The 19453-nt window shown below is 37.2% G+C and overlaps 1 protein-coding gene across 1 annotated transcript in view; it reads left to right on the top strand.

Annotated features, from left to right (window-relative positions):
* Positions 1 to 19106, top strand: part of FRK (fyn related Src family tyrosine kinase) — an 85326-nt gene extending 66220 nt beyond the window's left edge. Inside the window, exons 3-8 of the mRNA XM_070043447.1 lie at positions 1996 to 2159; positions 3851 to 4019; positions 6552 to 6710; positions 15427 to 15608; positions 16682 to 16847; positions 17236 to 19106. Of these exons, the coding sequence (XP_069899548.1) occupies positions 1996 to 2159; positions 3851 to 4019; positions 6552 to 6710; positions 15427 to 15608; positions 16682 to 16847; positions 17236 to 17444 (1049 nt within the window). The 3' untranslated portion in view covers positions 17445 to 19106. The remainder of the gene's footprint in view (positions 1 to 1995; positions 2160 to 3850; positions 4020 to 6551; positions 6711 to 15426; positions 15609 to 16681; positions 16848 to 17235) is intronic.
* Positions 19107 to 19453: the final 347 nt, after the last annotated feature.

Here is a 19453-nt window from a genome sequence, read left to right as displayed (position 1 = left end):
TGTAACCTGGGTCTCCCATCTTCCTGTCTATAGCTTTTTTCTATTAAACAAAATTACCTTTATTGTGCTTGACAACTCCAGATGTATTGAAAGTATTGGTTTTTACAGTTGAGAGTTTAGACCTTTATCTACAAATAGTTGGCAAACATTTATTTAGGCTTTCTTTATGATCAATGGCAATTGCCAAAGCCATATCAATCATTGGGATTTACATCCCTTATTAAGAAAATCACAAAGAGTATTTTAACCTTTCAGTTGTCTATTGACTTTAGTTTCTAGCTTAGAAATCATTAAGTCTTTTGTGATGCATTAAAAGGGAATTCCTAAGTTTAATTTCCATGTATTCCACTTCAGTTTGGAACCAGATATGGTCCATCTTGATTAAAAAAGGAGAATTTTTTTATTGCTTCCCATCACTTCCAATTATAGATCTGTTGGCTTGCTAGACACCTCAGTCATACTTTATGCACTTTTCTTTTTGATAAATGGCAAATGAATTTTCAGGCCAACAATTTATATAAATTGCAGGTATAATTTATACTTAGCTACCTTTCTACTTCTAATATTTTTATTACTTTGTGGAGAAATGAATTGGGGCTAATATTGTTTACATCTCTCTTTGATTTTTTTTGTTAGCCTTTTAATCCATAAACGGAATCTGTAATGAGCTTAGCTCTGTATCCTAATAAAGCCCCTCTTTTTGGTGATGATTATATAAGGCAATTAACATTGCCCCAAGAGTTATAGTCAGTGGGAATGGTAATTTGACAGATCAGAGAGTACAACGATGTGTTCCAGACACTTAAAAAATTGTAATTTAAGAACCTTATATTACTTTTGGAGGAGCTAAATGTTTGCCTGTTCTCTGCATTTTATTATAAAGAACCGAAAAAAAATATTCTCCTGTATGCAGATGAAATGCTTTTTTTCAGTTTTATTGAGGTATAATTGACAAATAAAATAAAAAGGCATTTAAAATGTACAACATGATGATTTGAAATATATATACATTGTGAAAGGATTCCCCCTTCCCATATAGAGTTAATTAACATATCTATCACCTCACATATTTCTCTCCGTTTTTGGTGAGACCATGTAAGTTTTACTCTCTTAGCAAATTTCAACTATATCATACAGTGTTATCAACTTTAGTCACCATGTTATATACTAGATGCTTAGAACTTACTCATCTTATAGCTGGAGTTTTATGCCCTTTTACCAACTTCTCCCTTATCCTGCTCTCCCCAAGCCCATTCCCAGGCAACAATTTTTCTACTGTTTCTATGAGTTTAATTTTTTAAAAAAAAAAAAATCCACATATAAGTGATACTACACAGTATTTGTCTTCCTCTGTCTTATCTCACTTAGCACAATAGCCTCAAGTTTCATCCATGTTGTTGCAAATGACAGGATTTCCTTCCTTTTTTAAGGCTCAATAATATTTCTCTCTCCCTTCCTCCCTCTCTCCCTCTCTCCATCTCTACCTGTATTTATATCTATATCTACACATAGATTTTGCTTTCTGAGAACACTGTTTATTTTATTTTAGTGTCCATGTTATAGAATTTCATGGGAGGAAATTCTCCTTTGTCTCTGTACCAGAAAGAACTGTTTCTAAACATCTTTTGTGATTTTATCTTATGAACACTGTGGTTTCTGAAACTGTTTCCTTCTTTACATTGCTAGAATGACAGAGTCCATTTTATAGCTTGTTTTAAACAAGTATACTAGGCCTCAAATCAAAGTTTATTTTTGGTGCTAACTGTACTCTTTTATTTTTATATTTCCTTTAAAATATGATTCCACATTCTTTTTTCCTTTTTAGTCTGCTGTATGTCCTTTATAAGCTTCCTGAAGTCTTTTCTGAAACAAAGTTGAGAAATAAATAGAATTTGTTAAGATTTTATTCCATGCATTGAAACTATCGTCACAAAATAAGCAAATCTCCTTTGCTTTGGCAAGAAGTTTATTAAAAGGACTTATTTTGGGTTCCAGTTTTAGACAATGGGGTTGTGAAACACTACAGAATCAGAAGACTGGATGAAGGGGGCTTTTTCCTTACCCGGAGAAGAACCTTTTCGACACTGAATGAATTCGTGAGTCACTACACCAAGACAAGCGATGGCCTGTGTGTCCAGCTGGAAAAACCATGCTTAAAGGTGAAATGCTTTCAAGCTGTGTTCCTTTATTTTTGAAGTTAATTTTATTTCCCTCAGGTGTTGGAGTTATTTGTCATGTGATATGTCAGCTCAGAAAAAAAGGTCATTGAATACCCAAGTCATGGATAGGCAAGCTGTGACCCCTGAGCCAATATGGCCCCACACTTATTTTTATAAATAAGCTTTATTGGAGCATAGACATGCTCATTCATTTACAGATTGTCGTTGCTTTTTTGCTATAATAGCAGAGTTTAATAGTTGAAACAGAGACTATATGGCTCACAAAGCCTAAAATATTTACCGTCTCATTCTTTTCAGAAGAAGTTTGCCAAGTCCCGACCTCAAGCAACCACTGAACACAGAAAATATTCATTCTTTGCACTAAGAAACTAATCTGGTATCTTGTTATTGCAGCATTTAATGATATGGCTGGAGGGAAAGAAAATTCTGGAATACAATTCTTACTTAGATGATCTGTATTCAAGATTATTAACATGAAATGACCAGGTTCATTATCTGGTTGTCTGCATATAGATATCATTTAACCGTTCTAATAGTTTGATTGTTTGGCCTGGCTGTTTAGTGGGAGGAGGTAACATTTATAGAATTAATCTATATCTATCATTAAATTCTGTTGTTTGCATGTTTTACCTAAATGTGTTTAAAGTTAAGTAGTGGTCATACACCTCAGTGGGGCAAGCCTTCAGCTCCACATCAGAGTTCAGGTCTCATGTACTGTCAGTGGTATAGCCAACCCTGTGGTTTATACCTGGATGACCAGTGAAAGCTTCCTTGTGATGCCTGATTAGAATTCTACAGACAAGTAGAAGCTGAAGAATTCTGTCCCGTATGCAGGGAATTTATGAGCTAAATCCTGAGACGTGAATAGGCAATTTTGGTATAAGTATGTACATCTTAGATGGTACAGGAATGACCTCACAAGAGTATCTAAGCTTATGCTAAGAAATAGTTCAACTGATAGAAAGATATGACTTAAAAATTCTTAGTTTAACCAACATTGTTGAATTCTGGTAGGGAAAAGGGTTTACAAAGCATAGGTGACCTTCTGTGCACTCAAGATACTGATGACTTAGTGGAGGAGATAAGATAAATTTCTAAAGGCAGATGACAAACTAGACTATGCACTCTAGGAGAGCAGAGACCTTGCCTATTTTGTTTACAGAATGGAACCTAGTTGGTGTTTGAAAAATATTTATTTATTAAATAAATGAGTAAATGAGTGAACAAATAAGTAAATGAATTTGAAAAAAGATGAAATTAATTATGAGAAATTTTGTGATACATGTGGTAAATGCTATAGGCCAAAGAGTTGGGGAGATAATTGTGGATGAGATGGAACTTCAGTTTAGCCTTCAAACTTGATTTATGTAGGCAAGGAGGCAAAGAGAACTCCCACCACATAGGTGAGAGGGTGGTATTTGGATGTCATGTGGGACAGATGGACAGCAAGGTGCCCAACTTAGCAGGATTTGGGAGATCAGCTGGAAGAGGCAAAGATACAGATTCTACCACAATTGCTTTCCATTTAAAAGTAATTAGAATAAAATTTACAATATTTTGTTTTTAAAAATGACGTCTCTTTTTAAAAGTACCTAGACTGTTATTTTCAACCAAAAAATTGTTGAATATAACTTTTTTCTTACGAGTATTCTAATTATTCTGTGAAGCAGATACAAGTCCCAGCTCCCTTTGATTTGTCATATAAAACCGTGGACCAATGGGAGATCGACCGCAGCTCCATACAACTTCTGAAGAGATTAGGATCTGGTCAGTTCGGCGAAGTGTGGGAGGGCCTATGGAACAATACCACTCCGGTAGCAGTAAAAACATTAAAACCAGGTACGAGAACAAGAATGGCAAAGGTTAAATGGCGTATGTTGATACTTATAAGCTCAACTTGCCACTGTAAATGTCCAAGAGGTCATGGGACAGCCAGTGTGGGCACCAAGCGAGGGTTATAATCACTTTCTGTAGTGACCACAGTGATCTATCCCAGCACCTGAGATTTTCAGAATTACTGCAGGTATGATTATGATTTTGAATCCTAATCTTATTAACAACTGAGACTAAACTTTATTGTCCAATCTGATCATTTTTTTCCAAAAAAAGAAGCAGCTAGCTATCCATCCTAACACTGCTCTCTAAGGAAGGCCTTTTGGAGGTCAAAAGAGAACAAAAACTCAGATTTCTTATATTAAAAAATAGCGCCATGATAGTTTTCTTTCCAAGAGGAATAATTATTATTGATTTACAGTGTAATAGCAGCAAACAGCTTTGGTGATTGCTTAAATGTCTTCACTTCACTGGGGCCATTAATCAATCTTCTCAGCTATTTATTGCTTAGCAGACTACCGCGCAATAAAGACGAGCCTGAAATCAACTCCCACAGTAGCTCTGACAGGCAAAAATTAATATTTAATGTTGCATTACTAGCTGAGTTGAGATTGGGTCTCTTTTGCTGTGCAGCTGGTCAGCTGTAACCAGCGTAGCCAAGGAGTGCTCTGAGCAGGCTTCCCCTGCAGAGGCTCCTGACATACCATGGTTTCAGCTCTAGCGGATGGTGTGATCTGGCAATGATTTAAGTGTCCTGCATTCCATGAATCTGACGGCCACCCAAAGCATCAACATAGAAACATATTGTAGATAAATCGTCTGAATGGAGATCATAATTGCTGCTATCACTGGAAACATCAATCAGATTGTTTGGGGGTGGGGGAATGATCCTACTATATCGGTAACTAACCATAGGCCAAACTAATTATAATAACCAAAAGAGGTCCTTTATTATGGTTTGGATGCCTCTTTTATTCTTAGCTCCATTTTGCCACAGTGATTCAAGACTTTAATCCTATTTGATTATGTGGAGCAGATGGAAGTGAGGGAGCTCAGCAAAAATTGATGGAGAACAGAATAGGCCATTTCCCCCCATTCTCCCTCTGTAAGTCCTTGCCTCTTCCCCTCAGCCTGTGAAGAAATGCTTACAGTTGATCTGTCTGGTTTTCCTAAGAATATGCCTATTTTTAATAATAATACAAATATAGTCAACACTCATTGAACACATATGTACCAGACAATGCTATTATCCTGACAATGATTTTATGTCAGTAGGATTATTAACCATGTTTTAGAGATGAAGAAACTGAAGTTCAGAGACATTTGGTAACTTGTTCAAGGTCACACAGTGAGCTAGGATTTGTTCGAGCCTGGGTAGTGAACTTCTAGACTCTCAAAAGGCATACCAAAGCATAGATTGCCTAAATGCTTTATGTGAAATGATCTGCAGGTCACATGTAACTCTTTCTAACTGCATATTAATAAACAGTCAGAGTGTTAGCTTGGAATGCCAAAGCTTATCCATACCTGGGGTTCAAATATTAGCTGTGAAGTCTTCTATCTGAGAGAATGAGGAACGAAACAGACTCTTTAAGCATCAGTGAAAATGATATTTGCACTATCCATAGTGAATACTGAGATGTGAAACGACAGTATTCCTTCAGTTACAACAATGGCTCTGAAACATCATATCCTAAAAGAAATAAAAGATCTTTAAATGACTAATGAAAGGTAACTCCAGGTATTCTTCTTTCTCTTAGGTTTTATTTGACATTAACTGTTGATTCTTGGCACTTTGCATGGTGAGTCAGAGTTGAGCCATTTAAGTGCAATTTAATTGTAGATGAGTCTTCAGAATAGGCTCCAATATCTCCCTTAACATTTGGTCAAGCTATTAAAACCAACTGTGGAGATATTAATACAGGAGAAAATGTTGAATATCAGCTTCAAGAGGAGGAAAAAAACACTAAGTTTTGGGAGTGGCCCTTGAATGTTTTCCACTGGGCCTACACTATGGATATATGTCCTTGCAGAATTAAAGACATAAATATGGCAGAATATCATTGCTTTTTAGAAACGTTATCCAGCTCTTCCCACAGTGGGTACCAAGGACAGGGCAACTATTAATCTTCTCTGCATCCTGGACAGAAAAACTCACTGCAATAATTAAACATTCAGTGTCTTCCAGTGTTCATGTTAATAGAATGTCTTCTCTTTGTGTTCCTAAGATGCCTGCCTTGTTTTATCAACTAGACTGTCAGTGTTTCCTTTTCCTTCATTTTTCACATGGACCTGAATCAACCGCTCTTCACCTACAGGTCATAATACATAAGCTGCACAGCCCTGATGCGCCAACACATCAGTTATTAGTTTGCCCTGGTTGAACTGATTCTCTTCCTTGATAAATCTGAAGATTTGTGACACTCATGCTCTTACTTTACTGAGAGGCAGGAAGCAATCTTGGTGATTCCCACCAGGCTTCTGTGAGGATAGGAATGCCTCAGTAACATAAAGTGATTTCCCCTCTTCTTGTTTCAGGTTCAATGAATCCAAATGACTTCCTGAGGGAGGCACAGATAATGAAGAACCTAAGACATCCAAAGCTTATCCAGCTTTATGCTGTTTGCACTTTAGAAGATCCTATTTATATTATTACAGAGTTGATGAGACATGGAAGTCTGCAAGAATATCTCCAAAGTAAGCTAAAGACTTAATAAAAGGAAAAAAGAGGAATTTAGTTTAGCTAGTCCTATAAATGTCAATTTAGCAAGGCTTCTATAACCCAAAGGATATCTACTATGGTATATCTGTGACAATGAATGTCTTACCATTGAATTGCTCAACTACTCTTTAATAGGATATATACTGTGTACTCAAAGGGAGGAAAAATATTTATGTAGTGGAAGAACAAATTGTTCACCATAGACATATCAGAGTACTTAAGTGTCATGTGGAAAATTGAAGAATTGATGTTTTTCACGATGCTTTGTTTCCTACAATAACTAATTGAACATTATCAGTCATGGACCAGTATTTTCTATGGCCCAGAATTAAGGGACATGGAATGCTTTCGGGTGAAGGGAGGGAAAGGTACCCTCATTTTTCTCTTTGCCAGTTTTGGACAACATTGTGCTTGTTGGAATTTAAAATACTTCCAACGGCTAGGCAACATTAGAATATTCAGACTAAAAAGAAGAAATATACTATTACTTTATTTTTACATCTGCTTCCTGTAGTCTGAGAAGACTTAAGGGCACTGTAGAATTTTGATGTTTATTACAAATTAATAATTTAATAAGCCACAATATTATAAGCGTTAAAATGAGATGTTCAAAGAAGTGGAGATCAAGTACTGGGAGAATAATTCATGCTTTAAAAAGAGGCATTTTCTATACTTTCTTGGAATGTCAGAGTGGGACTGATAGAATGTATAGAGGTAAAGGGAGGTGAGAATAATGGAACAAAGATATCGGAAAGATAGGAGTATTCTCTCATTTCAGGGTGCCTTGTGAAGCTGGTGATATTAAATTGCAAGACTAGATAGGAACAAAGAACGTAAGACTTGCTAAGTGCTGTTAAAAACAAAAATATACCTAGCTCCCTTGCATAAAGATATCAAATTTAACAGTATTAGATTGTGTTACCCACCAGAGAGAGACTAACCTCAGCCATTGACTCCTTTTGCTTTATTCCCAGGGACAAAAGTATAGGAGCCCTTTCAGGTCATCTCTAACGAAAATGCTTTGTCAAATTAGAAACATTCGCGCTGTTATATCTCACAGTCAATGCTCAATCCTCAGATCTATCAGCAGTATTCAATTCAATGGACACTGCCTCCTTCTGGTAACACTACCTTCTGGAAACACTACCTTCATTTGGCTTCTGGGACACTTCATCCAATGTCCTTTTCTCTTCCTTTCTTGCCAGTTCTTCTCAATCTATGTGATTTCTCTCATCTCCCACACTTCTCAATATCTTGGAATTTTCCAAGACTCTTTTGCAACATCACCAGATTCCTTGCTAATCTCAACCAGTCTTATTGTTTAATAACATTTATGTATTAACCAATTGCCTAAATTATATCCCACCATTACTTCAGAATCATATATCCAACTGCCTTCTTAGCTTCTCCACGTGAACACTGTATCAGTCTGGATAATATGGGTATGTTGCAGTAACAAACCCCTCCAAATCTCAGAGTCTTAACACAGGTGTTTATTCTTGCTCTTGCTACATGTGAGATATAGACTGGCTGGTGGCTCAGGTCTTTTGATCACCTTGGCAGCAGCAGGGGATATGACTATTCTCATTCTGGCTCTTAAAGCTTCTGACCAGGAGTGACAGAGGTCATTTTTGTGCCCTTTTCATTTGGTTAAATCAAGTCAAAGGGAGTAGGGGAGTACAGCCCTCTAAAGTGCTTAAAAGCAGGAAAAAACAAAAGTTTCCAAACAGCCCTCATTTCTACTACATATGTCTATTAGACATCTCAAAATAATTTGTCCAAAAACTGATCTCTCATATTATCCTCAGTAATCTGCACCTCTTGTGGTCTTTCCCTCTCTGACAATGTCAACACACAGGCCTAACATCTTGGAGTCACCTCTACTTCTCATATCCTATATCTGACCAACCAGCAAATCCCACTGGCTTGCTTTCCAAATATAGCCAGGATTTTACCACTTCTCAACACTCCTACTCCAGTCTGAGTCATCATCAACTCTCTCCTGGATTCTGCAGTAGCCTTCTAATTTGTCTCCCTCTTTTGGTTCTTGACCCCTTCAGTCTCTTCTCAACACAGTAGCTGGAGAGATCCTGTTAAAATGTAAATCAGGTCACGTCCCTCCTCAGCCCCAAACCTTCAGTGACTCCTTGGTTCTCTCTGTGTAACCCATAAAGTCCTGCCTGACCCGGCTCTCCAGTACCTCTCCGACCCCATCTCCCACAGGTTTGCCCTGGTTCACTCTGTCAACTACACTGCCCTTCTTTGCTACTCTTTGTATCTTCCAGATGTGCTCCGCTGCAGGCCCTGCGCACTTGCCGTTTCCTCTACCTGAAAATTTTTCCCGTTACTTATCCGCACAGCTCATTTTCTCACGTCCTGAAGGCTTTACTCAGGTATTCCCATTACAGCGAGTCCTTCCTGCGTCACCCTCTAAATTCTGAGATTTAATCTCCCTTTGCTGACTCTTCGTATTCCTCTTTCCTGCTTTTTGTCTTCTCTTCCTAGCTGTTAGTTGTCATATAATGCATGACATATTTATGTAGCTTATTTTTAGTGTCTTCTGAAATACAACTTGGAGAGGACAGAGATTTTTCTTTGTTTTAGTGCTAGAACGGTGTCAGGCACACAGAAGGTGTGCACTAATTGTGTGTTGACTAAGTGAATGAATAAATTAATGGATAGATTGAGTCAGGGCTATCCTGAACCTAATACAGTTGGGACTTGTTTTGTGCTTGGTATCAGCTTGCAAAGATACGCTTAGTATATTGCAAACTCCTTTGACATTGAGGATTTCTGTGGTTTGTTGATGTGTTTTACTCAGGGTTGAGCACAAACTCTGTCATCTTCTGGGTTGAACTATCAGGGTCAAGTTTACAGAGGCCTTCATTTGCCCGGATACTTAGCAGCCAGGGGGAGTAATGAAGGCATGCTCATTACAGACAATCCCTTCCCAATCAAGAGGATTTGATTTCAACAAAATGATCTTAAAATGTATCTGCCAGTCTTAAACATCCCATAATGATAAATATTATTAAGCTGAAATGCTCTTGAGTAATGGAACATAACTGAAAATACTTCCTTGCTGCAGATGTAAATTGTCACAGCTCTATGAACGTTTATATCAGTTTTGACATCTGGCTGCTGTATTAGAAGTGTGCTCTGAGGTTGTATGCAGTTCCTAGGCCACTGTACTTTTCAGGGCAGAAAATATGTTACTACTCAGTTTCCTTCACTATTGTGCCTGTCAGTGAAAACCTTTTTATATCCACCGTAATAGGATTAGATGTTGTATTTGATAGCTGAAATAACACACATTTTTCTATAGAACCATCTTTGTAGTCCCTAAGCTTGGCTGAATATTTTTTTGTAATACATTTTGCCAAAATGGAAAAGGCTTGTCAAAAAACTTTAGCACTAAGGGTAATTGATGCCTGGTATTTCTTACTGAAGTTTAAAGAGGATAAATATCTGCATTTTTTACTTTAGCTGGGCTTGTTTTCTTTCCAATAAATACTTATAGAGCATCTAGTATATGTCTGTATATTTTCTTTGTTTTACAGATCAAGTCCTAGCATGTTGTTCATCATTCTCACAGACAGTTCAGTTAAGTGGATTGAAGCAGACAGGAATGTTTTCACTGAGATACCCTTTAACTGAACACAACTCCGTAACTATTTGCTGTCTGCATGAATGGAAGTCTCTTCATAGCCCCTGACTTTGGGTGCTCAGGAGTGTAAGGTGGATTTTAGGGAGGCAGTACAGAATAAATTTACGACACATGAGATTTCAGCCTCCAACATATCCTGGATTGGAATCTCTACTCTATAAGTTATTACCTGTTCCTCTGTGTGGTAGGAACACCTATCAAACAGGGCAAAATACTTCCTATAGTTGTTCTGAGTATTAAATGAGGTGATGTACTAGAAAATCAACCATATGGGATAGTGGTAGGAGAGGAGCATATATATTTTAATTTTTTTTTCCTCTAAAAATCACTATATAGCACTTACTGTGTGCCAGGAATTTTTCTAAGTCCTATACAAGTATTATTTTAGTTCATTCTTCTAACAACCTCATGAACTAAGTATTATTATTACCATCCCCATTTTACAGTTGAAGAAGCTGAGGTATGGAGAGATTAAGTAACTTATGCAAGGTGGTTGAACAAGAATCAAACCCAGGAAATCTGGCTCCATAGTCCATGCTTTTAACCATATACATAGCACTGATATTATTCTCCTAATATCCACCTATTATTTATTGCTGCACGACAAATTACCCCAAAACTTAGTGGCTTACAGCAGCAAACATTTATTATCTCACAGTTTCTGTGGTCAGCAATCCAGGTGCAGCTGAGCCGGGTCTTCTGGGTCAGGGTTTCTCACAAGGCTGCAGTCACGGTGTCAGCCGGGGTTCCAATCATCTTTATCCATTCATTTGTTGACGGACACTTAGGTTGCTTCCATATCATGGTTATTGTAAATAATGCTGCTATGAACTTTGAGGTGCATATATCTTTCGAATTAGTGTTTTTATTTTCTTCAGGTAAATACTCATGAGTAGAATTGATGGATTATGTGGCAGTTTTATTTTTAATTTTTTGAGGAATCTTTATACTGTTTTCCATAGTGGCTGCACTAAATTCAATTCCCACCAACGAAGCACTAGGGTTCCCTTTTATCCACATCCTCACTAACACTGGTTACTTCTTGTCTTTTTTTGTTTTTGTTTTTGGCTGCGTTGGGTCTTTGTTGCTGTGCGTGGGCTTTCTCTAGTTGCAGTGAGTGGGGGCTATTCTTTGTTGTGATGTGTGGGCTTCTCATTGTGGTGGCTTGTCTTGTTGAGGAGCATGGGCTCCAGGCACCAGGCTTCAGGAGTTATGGCTCGCGGTCTCAGTGGCTGTGGCTCACGGGCTCTGGAGCACAGGCTCAGTAGTTGTGGAGCATGGGCTTAGTTGCTCTGCAGCATGTGGGATCTTCCTGGACCAGGGCTCGAACCCGTGTCCCCTGCATTGGCAGGCAGATTCCCAACCACTGAGCCACCAGGGAAGCCCCTATTTCTTGTTTTTTTGACGATAGCCATTCTTACAGGTGTGAGGTAATATCTCATGGTTTTGATTTGCATTTCTCTGATGATTAGTGATTTGAGCATCTTTTCATGTGCCTGTTGGCCATCTGTTATGTCCTCTTTGGAAAAATGCCTATTCACGTCCTCTGCCCATTTTTTGATCAGATTGTTTATCTGTTTTTGATGTTGAGTTGTATGAGTTCTTTATGTATTTTGGATATTAACCCCTGATTTGATATGTCATTTGCAAATATCTTCTCCCTTTCAGTAGACGGTCTTTCCATTTTATTGATGGTTTCCTTCATTGTTTGAAAGCCTTTTAGTTTGATTTGGTCCCATTTGTTTATTTTTGCTTTTGTTGCCCTTGCCTGAGGAGACAGGTCCAAAAAAATATTGCTAAGACCAGTGTCAAAGAGATAACTGCCTATGTTTTCTTCTAGGAGTTTTGTGGTTTCAAGTCTTACATTTAAGTCTCTAACCCATTTTGAATTTATTTTTGTATATGAGAAAATGGTCTAGTTTCATTCTTTTACATGTAGTTGTCCAGTTTTCCTAATGCTACTTATTGAAGAGACTTTCTTTTCCCTGTTATATATTCTTCGTTGTAGATAATTGACCATGTGAGTGTGAGTTTATTTATGGGCTCTTTATTCTGTTCCATTGAGCTATGTGTCTGTTTTTATGCCAGTATCATACTGCTTTGATCACTATAGCTTTGTCTGAAGTCAGGGAATGTGATACCTCCAGTTTTATTTTTCTTTCTCAAGATTGCTTTGGCTATTCAGGGTCCTTTGTGGTTCCATACACATTTTAGGATTATTTATTCTAGCTCTGTCGGTATTTTGTGAGTATTTTGATAGGGATTTCATTGAATGTGTAGATTGCTTTGGGTAGTTAAAATGGACATTTTAACAATATTAGTTCTTCCAATCCATGAACACATAACATCTTTCCATTCATTTGTATTCATTTGTATCATCTTCAGTTTTTTTCATCAATGTCTTATAGTTTTCAGAGTACAGGTCTTTTACCTCCTCAGTTAAATTTATTTCTAGGTATTTTATTCTTTTTATTTACTTGTATATGGGATTGTTTTATTGTTTTCTCTTTCTGTTAGTTCATTATTAGTGTATAGAAATACAACAGATTTCTGTATATTAATTATGTATCCTAAAAGTTTACTGAATTCATTTATTCTAATAATAAATGAATCTTATTTATTATTGGGATTTTCTGTATATGGTATCATGTCATCTGCCAATAGTAAAAGTTTGACTTCTTCTCTTCCAATCTGAATGCCTTTTATTTCTTTCTCTTGTTGGTTGCTGTGGCTAGGACTTCCAATACTATGTTAAATAGAAGTGGTGAGAGTGGGCATCCTTGCCTTATTCTGGATCTTAGAGGAAAAGCTTTCAGCTTTTCACTTTTGAGTATGATGTTACCTGCAAGTTTGTCATAAATGGTCTTTATTACTCAGAGCCTATTTAAATATGCTGCTTAGATTAAAAAAACACACACTCTCACACACAAACTGTGCTTAGGTCTTTCCCATTTGAAAACTTCCCTTGACTCCATTTATTTCATTTTTTTAATTGCAAAAGATGACATACATGTAGAAAGGACATGCATGACTTACGTCCTTGCTACATATATATTTATAATGTAATTATAAAGCGAGCAAGTAAACAACTGTGCAGCCACTATGCAAATCAAGAGTGAGAACATAGCCAGCAGCCCAGAAACTCCTCTACTACCTTATCAATGACAATCCCTCACTATCAGGAACTTCATGATAATTGCTTTCCCTTCCTTGACTTACATTTTTCTCTGCTAGCTTCTTCTTGTCTTCCCTTCTTGACTAGGTTTTTGGAAATTGACATCTCCTCTTGCTATCTCCACATCCTCAGCTCCCCTTCAGCCCTTAACCCTTTATACTCCATCTCCAGCGAGACTCTCTTCCTGCAACCAATGTTTCCAGTGACTTCTTAATTATTATATTGTAGAAATGCTTTTTAGTTCTTATCTTGCTGGACTTATTTGACAATGGTAGTGATTTTCTCTTCTCAAACCTTTGACTGTTAGGATGTTCTCTTCTGGTTCTTCTCTCATTCTTTAGGCTGATTCCTCTCAGTTTTCTTGCAGGTTTATTTTTATATGCCCACTCTAAGTGTTGGCATTTCTCATGATTCTATCACTTTCTAGCAATCTCATCCACTTTTAATGTTTAACTCTTGCTCCTAGACAATGACGGTTAAATCCATCTTTCTAGCTGCATGCTTTCCTCTGAGCTTCAGAACCATATGCTTGTCTTCTTTTAGACATTTCCTCTTGGGTAATCCATATGCATCTCTAGCTTAACAAATCTTAAACTGTTTAATTCTGATCAGACAGCAGCAATGATAGATAATAAGAACAGGTAGGCTTTACTAAGTTCTTCCTAGGTGCCAGGTACTGTTTTAAGTGCTTTACATGTATTATCTCATTTTAACAAATAATACCACAAGGTGATGATCATTATTGCTGTATATATGGAGAAACTGAGACACAGGAGTGTTAAGCAGCTTGCCCAAAGTCAGGAAGAAATGTAAGGCAGAGCCCTGATTCAAATTCTGGCACTCTAGCTTCAAACCAATCTTCCTCACTCTTGTACTGTAGTTGCTCAAGTCAGGAATTGTGTCTGGGACTCTTGACCATAAATTCAATACATTTTTGGTAATATCTGGCTTATTCAGATAGAGATAATGATAATTTGGATTTATATGAGACCTTTTCAGTTCTCCAGAAATTTGAAGACCTCTACTAACAGCGTGGCATCTAAACACTTATCCAGGGATGGCTGACCCCATTTCACAAAGTCACCACAAAATAACACTAATCTCTCTAGTAATGATCAAACTGACTCAACTACATAAATTTCCTATACTTAGTTATATAGAATCAGCAGGAGGAGAAACTATGTCTACGAAAGGTATATCATGCCTATACCTTCTCTTCATAGAGAGATGAGCAACCTATTCTAAGAATAACAGGCTAAGAAAGGAAAATGTAATGCATGCATCAAGCTTAATGGAGTACAAATGTAATATACTCAGCTTATAACTATGTAACATATATAGAACCTTCATTATTTTGTGAGCTAGTTTTTAAGAACAATGTGATGGAAGAATGAGAACTTTTCATTGGTTCAGCCATGCAAATTAGTATTATTTTTAGGGTTAAAGACTAAAACAACTAAGAAATGTTTCGAAGAAATCCAGAGGCAACCAAGTAACAGTTTCCATGAAGAGATGAGTCAGTGATGTGTGGTATTAAAAATGGCAATACCTGGACTCTTCCGGATATTTATAGCTGTGTTTGCATCATGTGGTACTGTTGCTCCTTTCTCCCAATAATGCTCATTTAGGGAAGGGAGGGCCTCAGCTTTGAAATGTGTTTGAGCTCTGAAGCTTGTTGCCTCATTAACCCTTCGCAGGAAATGGAACGGTTTGTACCTGTTATATTTATTTTCTCTCAGTGCTATGGCACTTAATCCCACTGATAGCTCATTCATCAAAATTCTTAAAATTTGCTTCAATAGTTCAAATGTTCTCCAAAGTGAATCTCTCATTTTCTCTTTTTACCTAGATGATGCTGGATCAAATATCCATCTGATGCAGCAGGTAGACATGGCAGCCCAGGTTGCTTCTGGAATGGCCTATCTGGAGTCCCAAAACTACATCCATAGAGATCTGGCTGCCAGAAATGTCCTTGTTGGTGAACATAGTATCTACAAAGTGGCAGATTTTGGACTTGCAAGAGTTTTTAAGGTAGATTTGGCTTTGTTTTAATTAGTTGGTAATGGGTCAAAAGGCTAGACCAGTATACTAATAGATTTACTGTTATTTTTCGATATATTTCTCCAAGTTCTATTGGTCCATAGACCATTTCAGGATCCCAGGGCTCTACAGACAAACTACTTCCTATTTCTATTTCTTCACCAAAGAGAAAGAAACAGAAAAAACGATGATCAACCAGATGGGAAAGTATGTAATTAAGCTTGCAGTTGAATAAATGATCAGTTGTTCAGTACCAGTAGCCTCTGTTTGTCTGCCTCTATTTCTCTTAAAAAAGGCAGCACACTTTGTACAGAGTTACCCTATCCATTGTTGCTCACTTTATGCCAGGCCAATATACATGCTGCCAGGCATGCTGCCAAAATTCTTCAGCAAACCTTGGCTTTTAAAATCCTGCCACCCCCGCTCCCATTTTATGACATTAGGCCAAAAGACACTAATATAGGAGATATAATATTAGGTGTTTTTTTCTGAATTTAATTTTTTATTTCTACATTGTATCGTAAAAATATGAGTGTGGGGCATGACACATAAGTAAATGATTCTCTTTTGATCTTTATGAATTTATCATCTTTTCTCTTTGTAAATTAATTAGATCCCCAGTGAGTTGATAAATTAATTTAAGTCATTTGGACCCTACTTTTCAGTATTAGAAAATGGTTACATGGTAATTATCAATGTCAGTGGCTCTTCAATACCAGCAGTAAATCAGAAAACAGGCTTTGCTTTCACTTTCTATATTTGCTAAAGACCAGGTGTAAAGCCAGTGTTATCACAGATGAATTTCCCATATGTATTACAGTGCTCCTTCCAGTGCTACTTTTAGCACATAGTAGGCTCTCAAATAATATTTCATTAATGAAGTCCCGCAGATTATTCAGTCTTGTGTGTCAGATTTGGAATTTGCTACTGTAATTATCATTTGAACTAAACTCATTTTGAATCTTGTCCCTCTAAATTTTAATGCAAAGCAAGTTACAGACGAATGAGGGTGACCAAAAAAGAACCCCACTTTAACCTAGCTTGATTCCTTAATGCATTATCAGGTAGATAATGAAGACATCTATGAATCTAAACACGAAATAAAGCTGCCGGTGAAGTGGACTGCGCCTGAAGCCATTCGTACTAATAAATTCAGCATTAAGTCTGATGTGTGGTCATTTGGAATCCTTCTTTATGAAATCATTACTTATGGCAAAATGCCTTATAGTGGTGAGTAATTAATTCTGAAGTGGGCCTTTCTGCTGCAGGTCACTTACTTAGGTGTGACTTTAACTGCTTTGCCCAGACTTAGAGGGCAGAGTTATGAGGCTGACCACACCATGTGCCTGTGGGAGCATAACAGATAAAATTTGATGATGATGATTTGCCTTAATGAGTTGGTTTATTGCCTCCTTCTCCTTTGCTCTTGAATTGCAGTCTTACAGACATTACTTGCTGTAGGATTTAGTTTAGTCTCTGCAGCCTGGGAAGGGGATGGTAGACTTCATAGTTTCTCCGGGGAAGTCAGTTTGCTTTGTCCTCTAGAGTGTCAGTATCTATGAATTTAAGACTCTGATTTCCAACTTGTTTTTTGTTGGTTCCATTTTATATTTTTTAGGTATGACAGGTGCTCAGGTAATTCATATGTTGGGTCAAAACTATAGACTCCCTCAACCATCTAACTGTCCATTGCAATTCTACAACATCATGTTGGAGTGCTGGAATGCAGAGCCTAAGGACCGGCCAACGTTTGAGACACTGCATTGGAAGTTTGAGGATTATTTTGAAACAGACTCTTCATATTCAGATACAAATAACTTTGCATGATGAACACTGAAGAACATCAAATAATGAAGTAGCAACAGAGTTCAATAATCAGTTCAGAAATACAATCATATTAACCAACTGTAAAAATGAATTTATCTTGACATATTCAAGTGATAAGGTACATTTGGCCATATAATACAAAAAAGATTATATGTGTATTTTATCAACTGGGCAATACTGCAGGACAGTCTGAGATGAAATATCATCTCCCCACTGCCTGGCAAAATCAAATGCACTAAACAAAGTTATTTTTCTTCTTAAAAGAGACACATTTCTATTTATTGTTTGAAATGCTGTTCAAGAGGATCAACAGATGATAGCGAATTTTTACTCAGTGACTGTTGTAGCATTTTCCCGTTTACTGATTAAGGTGGCTATTCATTATTCCTCGGATTGCTGAATCCCATCAGGCTGTTATTATGAAGGAATCTGATTGCTTTGCTGCACAGCAGGACCTGTGCTTTGAGATTTTTTTTCTCTTTTAAAATATCCTGTATAACTACAATGATGGCAAAGACATGTTAAATGACTTGATTGTACTTGGAGTAATTGCACATATTTTTTTCCTATGCATAAAAAAATGAAGCAGCTGTTGAGAAAAAGAATTAAAATCTCTCTCATTTTGTAGAAGGAAATGATGGAATTTTTCTCTACCTCGGTATGTGTCATCTGAGATTCATCTACATTAGTTTTAATCTCTTAATGCTAAGAATCAGCTTGCAAAGTTGATGAGTTATTATCTTGGAAATATGCAAGAAACATCTAATAGCCTGCCAGATCTGAGAAATAAGTATCAAAATAGTTTAGGAAAATGAGAGGAGAGCAGTAGGATTGCTAAGGCCTGGGATTTCTGAATAATTTAAAAAATGTACCTTTGCTATATAGGCTACAAAACAGGCCAAACTCTGTTTCAGATCTAGAGAGTAGGAATAAGGAATAATAAGGTTTCATAACGTTGGTTATGAAACTGTATTTTTTGTCTGATAGGACAAGAGGGTTTTTACTCATCTTAAGTTTTCATCAACCTTTGTAAGAATGTTATTTCTTCTTAAGCAATGGGTGTATCAAGTTCTGTGCCTCATTAGATGATTAGGGAGAGCTCTCAAAGGGGGTTTCAAAATCAAATATATATTCAAAGATCTTCTAATGTAAAGCAATATGAATGAAAAAATGCATAAGAAAATTTTGAGTATATTGAGAATAATTTGAGTATCTTCTTTCATCTTTCTTTAAAGGAGAAGAAGAGCAGTGTTAAGTGGTTACGGAAACCCCAACACAAAGTAGATTAAGCACTAAGTAAATCTGTATACTCTGTAACTGGAAGACAGGAGTTGTTAAAAAGGAGACAGCAGGCCCCAAATGGAGTCACTTGTGCTAAGCCCCATAGCAGCAAACCAAGACTTAATACTTAAACTAATTGCAGTTTCAGCATTTCCCAGAAATGTCATCTTTAACCAGTCAACCTGGAATTACCTGGCCAGCATGATAGACCCCTTCCATCCCACTTAGAAGGGCAGGAGGGCGACCTCGTCAGAAACAATGCATTCTTTGCTAATGACGTTCTTTTCCCACCCCCTTTCTCCTTTTAAAAACCCTTGCTTTTCTACAGCATGGCCGACTCTTTTCTATTTGTTAAATGGGATGCTGCCCAATTCACGAATCACTGAATAAAGCCAATTTGATCTTTAAATTTACTCAGTTGAATTTTTGTTATTTAACAAGATAGAGAGGACTCCATGCACAATACCATTAACAATTCAATGATGTTAACAAAGACCCAAGTCCTTTCCCAACCTTCCCTCTGCCATCAGCATTGTCCTCATTCCTATGGTCATAGATGGCTCTCAAAACCAACTGGGGTTCCCTCTTCTCTTCACCCAGCAGGAGAAAATGGGAAGCCTCTCTCTTTGCATTTTCAGCTTACATAAAAATCATTCTTTTTCAGGCTTCCTTGGTGGCGCAGTGGTTGAGAGTCTGTCTGCCAATGCAGGGGACAAGGGTTCGTGCCC

The sequence above is a fragment of the Globicephala melas genome, chromosome 14, assembly GCF_963455315.2.
Source record: "Globicephala melas chromosome 14, mGloMel1.2, whole genome shotgun sequence".
In the NCBI taxonomy this organism is placed as follows: domain Eukaryota; kingdom Metazoa; phylum Chordata; class Mammalia; order Artiodactyla; family Delphinidae; genus Globicephala; species Globicephala melas.
The sequence above is the reverse complement of the archived record's forward strand: the minus strand, read 5'-3'. Positions and strand labels throughout refer to the sequence as shown.